Here is an 11330-nt window from a genome sequence, read left to right as displayed (position 1 = left end):
CTCAGCTCCACATCAATACTCCTGTGCTGTCAGATGATGCTGTTTCAGATTCAATGTAAAGAAAAAAACAAAGCCTGCTGAGTTGCATACGGTTTCTTTTCCTTTCCCTTATTTGCATTTGAAAGACCTGATGTATTATTTCCCCAATGTAATATATTGTGAATTATATTAAAAGATTTTAAACACGACCTTGCTCATATTTTTCTGTGTGTGCTCATTTTTAAAGTCTGATGAAGCTGGAAATGTAGAATGTAGAAATATATTTACAGTCATTTTAAGCATTTTTTTAAGACAACTGATTCAAGACAGGAATACATACGGTACAAGTGAAATGCACTTATCAGGAAACAAAAACACAATGGACAGAGAATGAGAGGGAATTACTTCTAGAAAACACAATCCAGCTCCACTACAGTATAGAAGCGAACAGAAGCTGAATGTCAACAGAAAGGAACTTTCCGAGACATTTCCTGTGAGAAGAAAAAGGAAAATATATCACATGCAGTACATGACATTCACACTATTTTTGTGTTCGCTCAAGAGAATCACTAGACAACCAAAATATAAAATGTCAGTCAGTCATTGGCACTGTTCTGCAAGAGTTCCTTGCTGTTTGACATGAAAACATGAATCTCACTAATCACAGAGAAGCTTTATAACACGTGAAGTGCATCTTTGTCATTTCTTTGGCTCTACCACTCCTGAAGCCTTATTTATAATAAAAGATATTAAAAAAAAGAAAAAAGCTATATGCAAAGTAGGAGTTAATGATCAAAATTTAAACCTTCAAAAAGTCTGATGAGTGCTGTGAAATGTATTTATTGATTCTTACAGTCTTTGCAATTTTAGCTTTAATTTGATTGTTGTGTTCAATATTTATTTTATAAATGAGGCTCCTGGATTTGTTTGCATTCCTCCATTTTTTGACAAAAATTCAGAGATCTAAGAAATACTACCAGACATCAACTCCCTTCGGTGAACAAACATTTCACGCCTTTTTTTTTTTTTGCAAATAAAAACACAAGACACAAAAAAAAAGCTCTGCATGGCCGAAACGCTCTGAGCGATCTCCGCCCGTCTTCTCAAATGTATTAAACATCAATATAATGTAATTTAACCAGAAGAAGTTGGCTGTTGCAAATTAGATGAAACAGTTGCAACTCAGTGAAACAATAACAGATGAATAGAATGAAGCCGAGAACACGGATTTCCAAAAAACCGGCAACAAACTGAACGTCCGATCTTAAACGAGGGTGTCACACTCCGTCTCGCCTCGTCCACCCTCCTGACAGACTGCCATCCGTCTGAAGCACCTCTCATGCGCACACACACACTCATACACGCACACACCCACACACAGCCTGTCTCCAGCTGCTGGGGGCCTCAGGTCGATACCTGGGTTTTGCCATCCAGGTTGTGTAAGGTGCAGCAGCCGTGGAGAGAGCCAGCACGCCCTCCACCGTCTCCCACAGCCAATCACCACCTCCGGGGCTCTACTTGTCCACGGCGCTCTCCGCCTCCTTGGCCAGCCCACGGATGGACAGGTCGTAAACCACCTCCTCGATCTTCTTCACGTCATACTTGAGGCCGTCGTATCGCTTCCGCAGCGGGTCGTTCTTCAGGTTGAGGAGGCGGAAGCCCGAGTCCAGCTCATTGATAAAGTTGGAGATGCGGAGCGGTCGGGTGTAGTCGCCTGCTGTGACGCTGTTTACCGCCAACCGCGACTGGAGCAAGAAACAGCAGGACAAATTAAACTTAAGAGTTACTCAAGTTACATGAACAAGATTCTGTTGCTTATTAAGTAGGGCTGCAACAAATGATTACTTTCATTATCTATTAATCTGCTGATTATTTTATGGCTAAATCGATTAATCATTAGGTCTATAAAATGTTAAAAAAATAATGAAAATGTCTATCACAGTCTTTGAAAGTCTACGGTAATGTCTTTAAATGTTGTTTTGCCAGTCCGAAACCAAAACCATATAATATCAAATGGACAAAAGCAGGAAAATTTTCATATCCGAGATACTGAAAACAGCATTTTTTGCCATTTTTACTTGAAAGATTACTGAAGGTATTACTCAATTATCAAAAGTTATCAAAATAGTTAGCTGCAGATCTGTTTTACTTATGTTTTAGTCAATGTATCAACTCTTTTGGAATTGGGGTTGTACGGTAAAACAAACCCAGACAGACAATAGCTACTGTCAACCACTACAAACAGAAATCAAAATAATGATTGAGAAAACAATGAGGATTTTGTGATGCTTTTGAACTGTAATGCTTTAATTGTTCTCGAGTAAACCCTCATATTTCTCTCTCTCTCATATATATATATATATATATATATATATAGTTAATATAATAATACACTGCTGCATAAAAATACATCCACAAAACAACAAACTATCCAAAAGTTGAATCAACCTCTAAACACTTCAACCAATACTGACCATTTAAACCTTTGTGAAGGTAGGTAAGTATACTGAATACACTGGCAACCAACAATGTCAGCAAGACTCACCAGTTCACTAGCCATGATGAGCACACCTGCGAGGTAATCCTCCACATCCAGGTGAAAGCCTTTCTCTCTCACAACCTCAACTGTAGAGTGAAGAGGGCAGAGAGAGAGAGAAAAGAGTGAAGCGGCATTCCTCAGTAACAGTTACTCACTAGCACACAAACTGGGACCTACTGCCGAGTATCTTGGCCACTTCCTCACGAATCACAAGAGTTTCAGTCTCCAGGTAGACGACAAAGGCCGCTAAGAATGCCAAACGCTGCAGGACAAACCGCCAGTGTTCATGGAACCTACAGCCAAACAGATCAAACAGGTCAGAATAAAAGAAAACATTTTTATGATAATCCTGCAACTATTTTGAAAAGTGTCTCCTACCTGTAGTACTGCTCCACAGGAAATTTTGTTTTGAGGTCGCCAAGTTGTGTCCTGACTGTGCAGAACAACTCCCGTGCCTTTGCACATTTACTGGGAACTAATAGGAGAAAGGAAGAAAGACCAATTTTAACATTAAGTTTAACTCTGAGCACACAAACACCATTCAGCTTCATTCAAAACAGTGCATACTGTGTGAATTACTTACTTTCTTTGAATCCAGATGGTTGGTGGACACTTTGGAGTACTGTGAGAATTTCTCTAGCGGTCTGCTCCAAAGTCTGGACCACCTTACGGATATCCTGCAACAAAGCCCATTAAAAAATTGTTATGTTTTTTTCTTAATACAATATAGCATATTTTCTATTATCAGAGATGCATAACCAACTCCCCTGACGTGTCAATTAAACATAAGAATGCTCTCCCCTTTCAATAGCTCACTGAGACAGCCCAGAAACAGAAACAACTCTCTCAGTTTTTTCTCTCCAAATCTATATAACAGTGGTTAGCAATCATTGCTTTAATATTTATCTCTACTTATGAGTGTTTGTCTGTGCCCATGTACTTTTATTTGTACATTTGCTTCTTTTTATTCATTCTACCTGCTAGAGACTGCAGGTGGAAATTATCCATAATGGCTACATCTGGCACATTTACATGATGTGCTAACTGGTGTTCATGTGAATTCATTCATTGCCCCTTCTTAAATAAAATAAACATATTTAGAAAGTGTGTTTGTGTGCCAAATTAAAGAGTGCATACATGAATGGTAAGGGAATTTGCTACAAGAGCTCCACCTTGTCAGATAAGGAAATACCGCAAACTGTTAAAATAATCGCCTATGAAATTTTTGGTCAAAATTGTTTTTTTTGCCTTAATCATCTCCTCATGATGCCGGCCACCTATGGTAAAATCGCCTACATCCTCAGATCATGTGATTTTACCCCTTTAACACATCATCACTTCTTTAACAATTTGCCACATTCATAGGCATCAGATAAGAACCCAGCAAAGAAGAGCTAGAGGGAGATTGTTTAGTTATCAGTTTAGTTTATTGGTGTTTTATTGTTGGCGCTAAAATTGGTAACACTTTACTCTAAGGTGTCTACATAAGAGTGACACGAGCGTGTCATAAACATGACATGGGATGTGTCATGAACATTAATGACACTTGAAGTAACATTAATTCTCATGATACTTGTCATGTCATGTTTCTGACAGTCTTGCGTGACTCTTATGTAGACACCTTCAAAATAAAGTGTTACCATATCTTGCTTAAGTCACAAAGGCATGTTCAAAAGTTGCCTAAGTCATTTATTTCTCTTAAGTTACAAATTTACACAGTGTTATTACTATGCCAATAGCCATCCTTTGTTACATCCTTTTTGAGTGAAATGATCAATAAATGTCATATGTTACACTTTTGGTGAAGTTTTTTGTGTTTCCTGCAAAACTTGAAAAAATGAGTTAGGCGATTATTTTAAGTGTGACGATATATTTAATGTGAGTATTTCGGCTCCCGGTTAGCCGCTAGCTAACGGTCTCTGAGAGCTAATATGTATTGAGAGGAGCCTCGCCGCGGTTCATTCATACCTCTCTGACGTCCTGGTCGGCGCTCAGGAAGCCCTGGATGTAACTGAACATCTCGGTGACAGACATTTCTGATTTCAGTCAAACTGTCGGGACGATGCCGATGAAGATCCGTCTGCAGCTAGCTCAGCTAATTCATAAAAACATCAACGTGCACCTCCTCCGCGCTTTGTTTGGCGCGTGGAGATGATGTCATCATTTCCAACGGTGGCGGTAACGGTGACGTTTTCTGCTTTTCAGAAAAGAGTTAAAACGTTTCCTTCAATATAATATTAATACCAATAGCAACAACAACAACAACAACAACAACAATGTAATATTAATTTATAAGAGGAATAGTATTATTATTATTTTTTAGATATTTACTTCCTTAAAACTCACCCAGAGCTGTAATAATTAAAATAAGCAAATTAAGATAATTTAGATTGAATCTAACATTGTGAGGTTTTACATAGGCTTAAAAAAATAAAAATAAATAAACTGCTTGTAAATCACACTAATATGTATTTAACAGGCCTGAAAACATTTAATTAAAGATAAAATAATGTCAATAATTTTATCTAAAATAATATAAATACCATATAATTTTAGTTCACTCAGTGAATTTGTTAAAAATCTAAACTTATCAAACAGAGCTGCTATCAGATGGGGTTGTAAAATAACACATAGGGAAAAGTACATATTTTTTTCTATAGGATACAATCAATATAGTTTAATCCATTATTTTTATTCATTATTTTTATTTCTATGACTTTGTACACTTTTTGCACATTTTAGACTAGCTGTAATCTTTAACAAAGTAAACACATTTTTTGAAAGACTTCAAATAGTATTTTCCTAATATGTTTTCCTGTTGTACTATAGTAACATAAAGCAGTGACTAGGTAACCATAATTGTTGTTTTTTGGGTTTTGTTTTTTTTACAAGGCCGATCTTTGAGCAGGTTTGTGATGTAGTCATGAACAGAAACAGCATTGTTTGCAGGTTCAGAAATTTGATGCCTCTTGTTGGCTTACTTTGCTTTACTTTTTTTTATTCTGGTTGAAAAACAAGACCAGCTGCATTACCTCTTCCATCCTGTTGGTAGAGCCAAAGCAGCACGCTTCTAAATGTTGCCTTCAGGTGCTCAATAAAAGGAACATCAAAGCCAGTCCCATCTCATGGATACCTCATGTGGCAGAATTTAACAGTTGTTTGTTACAGTTGGGGAAGATTACCAGAGAAATACTTGCCAAACTCTCTATCATTCTTGTTTAGCATCTATGACATCAACATCTAATAATCTTAATCTTAATTTACACTTTTTTTTAAATTACGACTTTTAAAGGATTTTATCAATTTGAAATGGTAAATAAAAATCAAAGCAATTTGACTAACTCGATTATAATTATGAATGATGAAGCAAGATTTTTGACTCATCCCATGATTTGAAAAAAAAACATTTACTTGCGTTGAGTATTTATTTATCATTATTTTATAATCAAAATCATATTCCGATTCACCATTTTCGTTCAAGTGCGCGCCACTTGTAGCTGTCAAATTTCCGACGGCCAGGAAGGCACCACCGCAGAGCGCAGCTGACGCAGAGAAACAGTCAGTCAGTCGCCTGTTACTCTAACTAGTTAACCGGACAGATCACTGCAAGTGATTGGTTACAAACTGGTCTTATCCAGACTCTCTGCTCGTTCATGCAACTCTCTTATCCAAACCGAACCGTGTTTTTAAATGTCCCCGTTTTATTCGTGACTTTGAAACAATGCAGCTAACTGCTGTTGAGTCGAGCCTTTGAGATGGAGAAAACCTCAGCAGAAGATGACTGCGTGGATTCAGGAGCCGAGACTGGAGGGTGAGTGAAGCAGAAACCATACTGAGACTAATCCTGAATATCATTTTCATACATTCTGGATTTATTTTTAAATGAGGGAGTAGAATAAAGCCCTATACGTAATTGAAATCTTTGAAAATCATTTTTACTCTTTTGTGGTAAACCAGACTCAAGTTCTCATTCCAAGTAGAGCATGTTTACATGTATAAAAACATGTATTTAGCATATGTTTAGGGAGTGAATTCATTTAACAATATGCCGAATTGAAGCGAGTATAGGTAAAGGGTGAGAAATTATGTTTTAATGGCTGCACCTTGTCAGATAAGCAAGATAGCATTAAATCTCTACTTTTTTTAAATTGAGTTTGGTGGTGCCCATTTAAGCAAAGAGTGTTGTTGTTTATAGTTTATGGAAAGTGGCACGTCCATTATGCATTGCTATTAATCTGGTAGACCCCAGGTTTTATTGTTTAGAGATCCCACCTGTTGTTATCATGTGTCTATTATTTATTTATTTTGTGTGCTTGCTTGCAAAAGCACACTAACTACTATTCACCGGGCTTATTCTTATTCTTACGTTTCTTCCGTGTCATTTTTCGGTCGACTACTCCTCCCAGAGTTTTGGCCGCACATACACAAAAAAGGTATCAAACCGACCGGCTCGCCCATGACAAGTGTGCTATGACTTTTCTAAGGGTTTCGACAAACGGTTTTCAAATTATTGGGCAAAAACACGTCAAAAAATCCCCCCAATGTAACCCTATGGAGAGTCTAGAGTGGAGAAGTCATCAAACAGAGTGTAGAGGGAGAGAAAGAATTGTCAAAAAATAAATTTGAAAACTGCGCTCCAGGCCGCAAATTTCACTCTACAGAAATAATTTATACATAGAAACGTAGGAAAATTTGTCCTCTCACTCACAATCCTCTGGTAAAGCTGTCAGAGTTATAGTTTGGGCGCAGGACGCACAGATGCTCAAACAAAATGCACCAACTGCCGCATCGGCTCCCATATTAAAAATGAAGGAAGATTTCTCGAAAAAAAAAATTTAACAGTTTTTTAAAATCGCTCTAACAAAGCTATTTTTTCATTTTTCTTAAAAAAAAACATATGTAGATGTTCAGGAAGAACTCAGGACGCTCAAAGTGAAGTCAGATCAATGATAGGTATTATGGTTTTGCCGAAAATGCTTTCTGTTCGAGGCCAGAATTTCAAGTTTGTCGACCTCTGTCTGCTCACTTTGATGGAACTGTCTCCATCGTCAGTTAATTTCAGTTGATTGCTCTGCTCTGATTGGTCGACTCCACCTGGCCACGTGGTTGCTTAGCTACCAAAGCCCCCCCCTCCTCCAACACAGACATTCTAACTGATAACTGTCAGTTTACTCTAAGTAAACAGACATGGCTTTCTTCATAAAACACGAGACCTTATAACTTGACCATACATTGTCCAATCTGCCTCAAACTTGTCATGCATGATGATGGTTCATCACTTTTCAGTTCTACATAACAATAATTCATAAATTCCCGCCCTTTTTATTAGCCACGCCCCCTTTTACTAACTAATGAACCGTTTGTCCTAGAAACTTGTATAAGATGTCAGATTACTCAGCATAGAGTCCGTTTAACTGGTGATTGATAACCCCGCCCCTTTTGATAAGCCACGCCCATTTTACTAACTAGTGAACCGTTTGTCCTAGAGACTTGTATGAGGTGTGAGTGTACTCAGCAGAAAGTCCCTGTTTAATCCGTGCCCCTTTTGATAAGCCACGAGAGTCACGGTCCAGAGGCAAGCACACAATCAAAATTTCTTTAGGAATTTTCTAGTTTATTTAATACTGATGCCAATAGCTATTTGATGTAATGACGAATTTTTCAGTAAAAGTCTTAGTCTCCAACTTTGTTGTTAATGAAAGTATAGTCACATTATAGTTATAGGTTCATTCAAGAATGTTTTAACAACAGAGAGTTAAATGAATGTATTGTTCCATCTGTTTTCAGCCATTAGACAAAGATGTGCTTCAGTTTCTACCTCGGTATGTCACTGCTGGATGTGCTGTTGTTGTAGTGAAGGACCTGTTTGTTTGTGTGTGTGTGTGTGTGTGTGTGTGTGTGCTTTTCTTTTATCTTGTCTTTTTTTCATTGTGGAAAGCTCATTGGTAAATGTCTGTAGTGTGGTAAATACCCAGATTTCTTGTCTAGGTTATTGTTTTAAGTATATTTGACCAGTTTTTGTTCCTTTTTGTATTATTTTAGAAGCATGTGATATGTAAAGTATAGTGTGGTTTCTTGAAATCATATTATCTTATTCCATTGATTACTAAAATAAAAAAATGGATATTTTAAGTACTTAAAATAGCATGCCCATTTAAAGAAATGCTCTGATAATGCATTTTGTTATATCACCAATATCATCAAGCTTCTTTGCTCTTTTGTAATGACATTTTAAGGCTTAAAAATGTTAGTCTATAAATTTAAGGCCATTCTAATTCTACTAATTAAATGTAATTAAAGTGTTTACAGACTGCAATCCTCATTAATTGATATCCCTTGTGAATGTGCCAGAAGAAAAGCTTGTTTCTTTCCTGTGTTGTCACTGGTCAAGGTTGATAAGTAAAAGTTAAACAACAACACTATTGTTGTTCTCTTTACTCTTATATTGAAAGTTAATAGCCGGTGGAACCTAATGTGACATCACTGCATCAAAGAGTCACCTGTTACTGTACTCTTCTATTAGCTGTGAACTGGAACCAAACAACATAACGTGTGTGAGAGAGAGAGACCAGAATGTGTTTCATGGGAAAACTCAGCAGCAGAGAGATGTGTGTGTGAAACGCTGATGTGAGAGGGAAAGCAGCTGATAACCAGAAAGGCAACACCTCCATCAGGTCACATCCTCCACCTCTCTTGACTCCCTCTACTTCCTGTTCAGCCATTCTCATTCTCATTCACAAACTCTTCTTCAAACCACATACTTCTAGTTACCTTATTACACATATGAAGATTTTAAAAAGCATATAGTGTTCTTGTGGTGTTTTTTAAAGGCTCTCAGAATGTGCCTACCCTATTACATTATGCAGCTCTACAGCACATTTAACTGTCCTTAAGCCACAGACTGTATAAAAGTGGAAGTAGCCACTGTGACTTTAAACATTGGTTTGTGAACAACTGTTTGAAGCCTCAAATTTGGCATTTTGGAAGCAATATAGGAGCCAGAAGTTACCATACTTGGAAGAGAGGGTGGATGTGACTGACAACCAGATGAAATCCCTTTATATGGGGCAGTATGGGCTATAATTCATTCTTCCCTCTCACAAACACAAAAAATACCTCTCACATTCACAATTTTAACTCACATATACAGTTTTGCCTCTCACATACACAGTTTTATCTCTCACATTCACATAAAATACCTCTTACATTCACATAAAATACCTCTCACATTCACATAAAATACCTCTCACATTCACAATTTTACCTCTCACATTCACAATTTTACCTCTCACATTTAGTTTTACCTCTCTTATTTAGTTGTACCTCTCACATTCAGTTTTACCTCTCACATTGACATAAAATGAAACATGAAATGTATACTTTTTCAATGGAGTTTGGTGTTTCCTATCTCAGTAACTCGCTCATCTGTAATGGGTATTGTGCGAACCCAAACGCAGTACAAACAAGGCCCAGAAACGAAGGTCAGTTAATGGTTTTATTAACTGCAATCCGGCAAACACACAGTTCAATGGCTTGGCAGGTGGCTTGGTCAAGACGGGCAAAAGTTCGTAAACCAGAAGGCAGGCAGTCCAGGCGAACAATCCGAAGGGGGGCAGGCAGAGCTCGTAGTCAGGAACAAAGGGTAGAGGTAATTTACCAGGCGGCAGGCAGAACAGGCAGGTCGAAGTCAGGCAGGGTCGGAACCGGGAAGACAGGCAGATGAACGCTGGAAAGTCTCGCATGGCAAAGAACAATCTGGCACTGAGTGAGTGTGAGGCTGGAGAATATATACTGAGCAGGCAGGAGGGGCTGATTGGTGAGTGAGGGCAGGTGTGTGTGATCAGTGAGTGGAAGCAGGTGTGTGATCAGTCAATGGGTGTGGTGAGAGTAGAGCAGTGGAAAATTACTGAGTCCATGGGGAAAGGCTGGAGCAGACTATGACAGAACCCCCCCTCAAGGGACGGCACCCGACGTCCCCAAAACATGTCCAACGTGCCAGGGCGGGAGGAGGGGGAAACTGGGAGGCGGGCTAGAATTCCTGAGAGGAAGACAAGGTCATCTGCAGATCCCCCTCCTGTGACAGGGTGTCATCCTCAGGCTCTGCAGCCGGAGGGTCAACAGGGCCGACAGCAGGCGCCCCACGACGAGAAGAGCCCCCTACCATGCGGCGAGAGGGCTGGTCAGGATGCTGCTGATGAAAGTCACGGAGGAGCTGTCAGTCCAAAACGTGTCGAGCAGGAACCCAGGATCTGTCCTCTGGGCCATAGCCCTCCCAGTCCACGAGGTACTGTAGGCCTCTACCACGTACACGGGAGCGGATGATGCGGCGCACAGCATAGGTAAGTCCCCCATCGATGAGGCGAGGCGGAGGAGGTGGAGGAGTCGCAGGCACCAGAGGGCTCTCGCGGACTGGCTTGACCTTGGACACGTGGAAGGTTGGGTGAACCCTCATGGACCGGGGAAGCTTGAGCCTGACTGCCACAGGATTGATGATCCTTTCGATGGGGAAAGGTCCAATGAATTTGGGAGCCAGCTTGTTGGACTCCACCCGCAGTGGAAGGTCACGGGTGGAGAGCCAGACCTTCTGGCCCACCTGATACTCTGGGGCTTGTGAGCGACGACGGTTGGCAGCAGAGGAATAACGGTCAGCAGCTTTCAGGAGGGAGGTTCTAGCTCGGGCCCATGTCAGACGACAGCGATGGATGAAGGCTTGAACGGAAGGGCAGGAGGCTTCCTTTTCCAGGGCCGGGAAGAGAGGTGGCTGATACCCGTAGGCACACTGGAACGGAGACAGACCTGTGGCCGAGCTTGT

The 11330-nt window shown here is 39.7% G+C and overlaps 2 protein-coding genes across 4 annotated transcripts in view; one reads left to right on the top strand and one right to left on the bottom strand.

Annotated features, from left to right (window-relative positions):
- Nucleotides 1-245: 245 nt before the first annotated feature.
- tsn (translin) lies at nucleotides 246-4694 on the bottom strand. The gene is made up of 6 exons (XM_059342859.1): nucleotides 4487-4694; nucleotides 3102-3195; nucleotides 2897-2993; nucleotides 2696-2811; nucleotides 2525-2604; nucleotides 246-1724 (listed from the first exon to the last, which is right to left on the bottom strand). Exons 1-6 carry the CDS (start codon nucleotides 4550-4552, stop codon nucleotides 1494-1496), a joined length of 684 nt encoding a protein of 227 aa, XP_059198842.1. The 5' UTR covers nucleotides 4553-4694; the 3' UTR covers nucleotides 246-1493.
- A 1298-nt stretch (nucleotides 4695-5992) lies between these two features.
- LOC131979532 (protein FAM124A) overlaps nucleotides 5993-11330 on the top strand; it is a 35455-nt gene continuing 30117 nt past the window's right edge. The window contains exons 1-2 of one of the 3 annotated variants that reach the window (XM_059343551.1): nucleotides 5993-6329; nucleotides 8306-8340. Coding sequence is in view for 2 of the 3 variants with exons in the window: in XM_059343549.1 (XP_059199532.1) it covers nucleotides 6274-6329 (56 nt within the window). In the remaining variant the exon portion in view is untranslated. The remainder of the gene's footprint in view (nucleotides 6330-8305; nucleotides 8341-11330) is intronic. The other 2 variants (XM_059343549.1, XM_059343550.1) reach the window with 2 other exon arrangements.

Source organism: Centropristis striata, chromosome 10 (assembly GCF_030273125.1).
Source record: "Centropristis striata isolate RG_2023a ecotype Rhode Island chromosome 10, C.striata_1.0, whole genome shotgun sequence".
NCBI classification, from domain to species: Eukaryota; Metazoa; Chordata; class Actinopteri; order Perciformes; family Serranidae; genus Centropristis; species Centropristis striata.
Note: the sequence above shows the minus strand (reverse complement) of the source record. Positions and strands in the feature narration are given on the sequence as shown.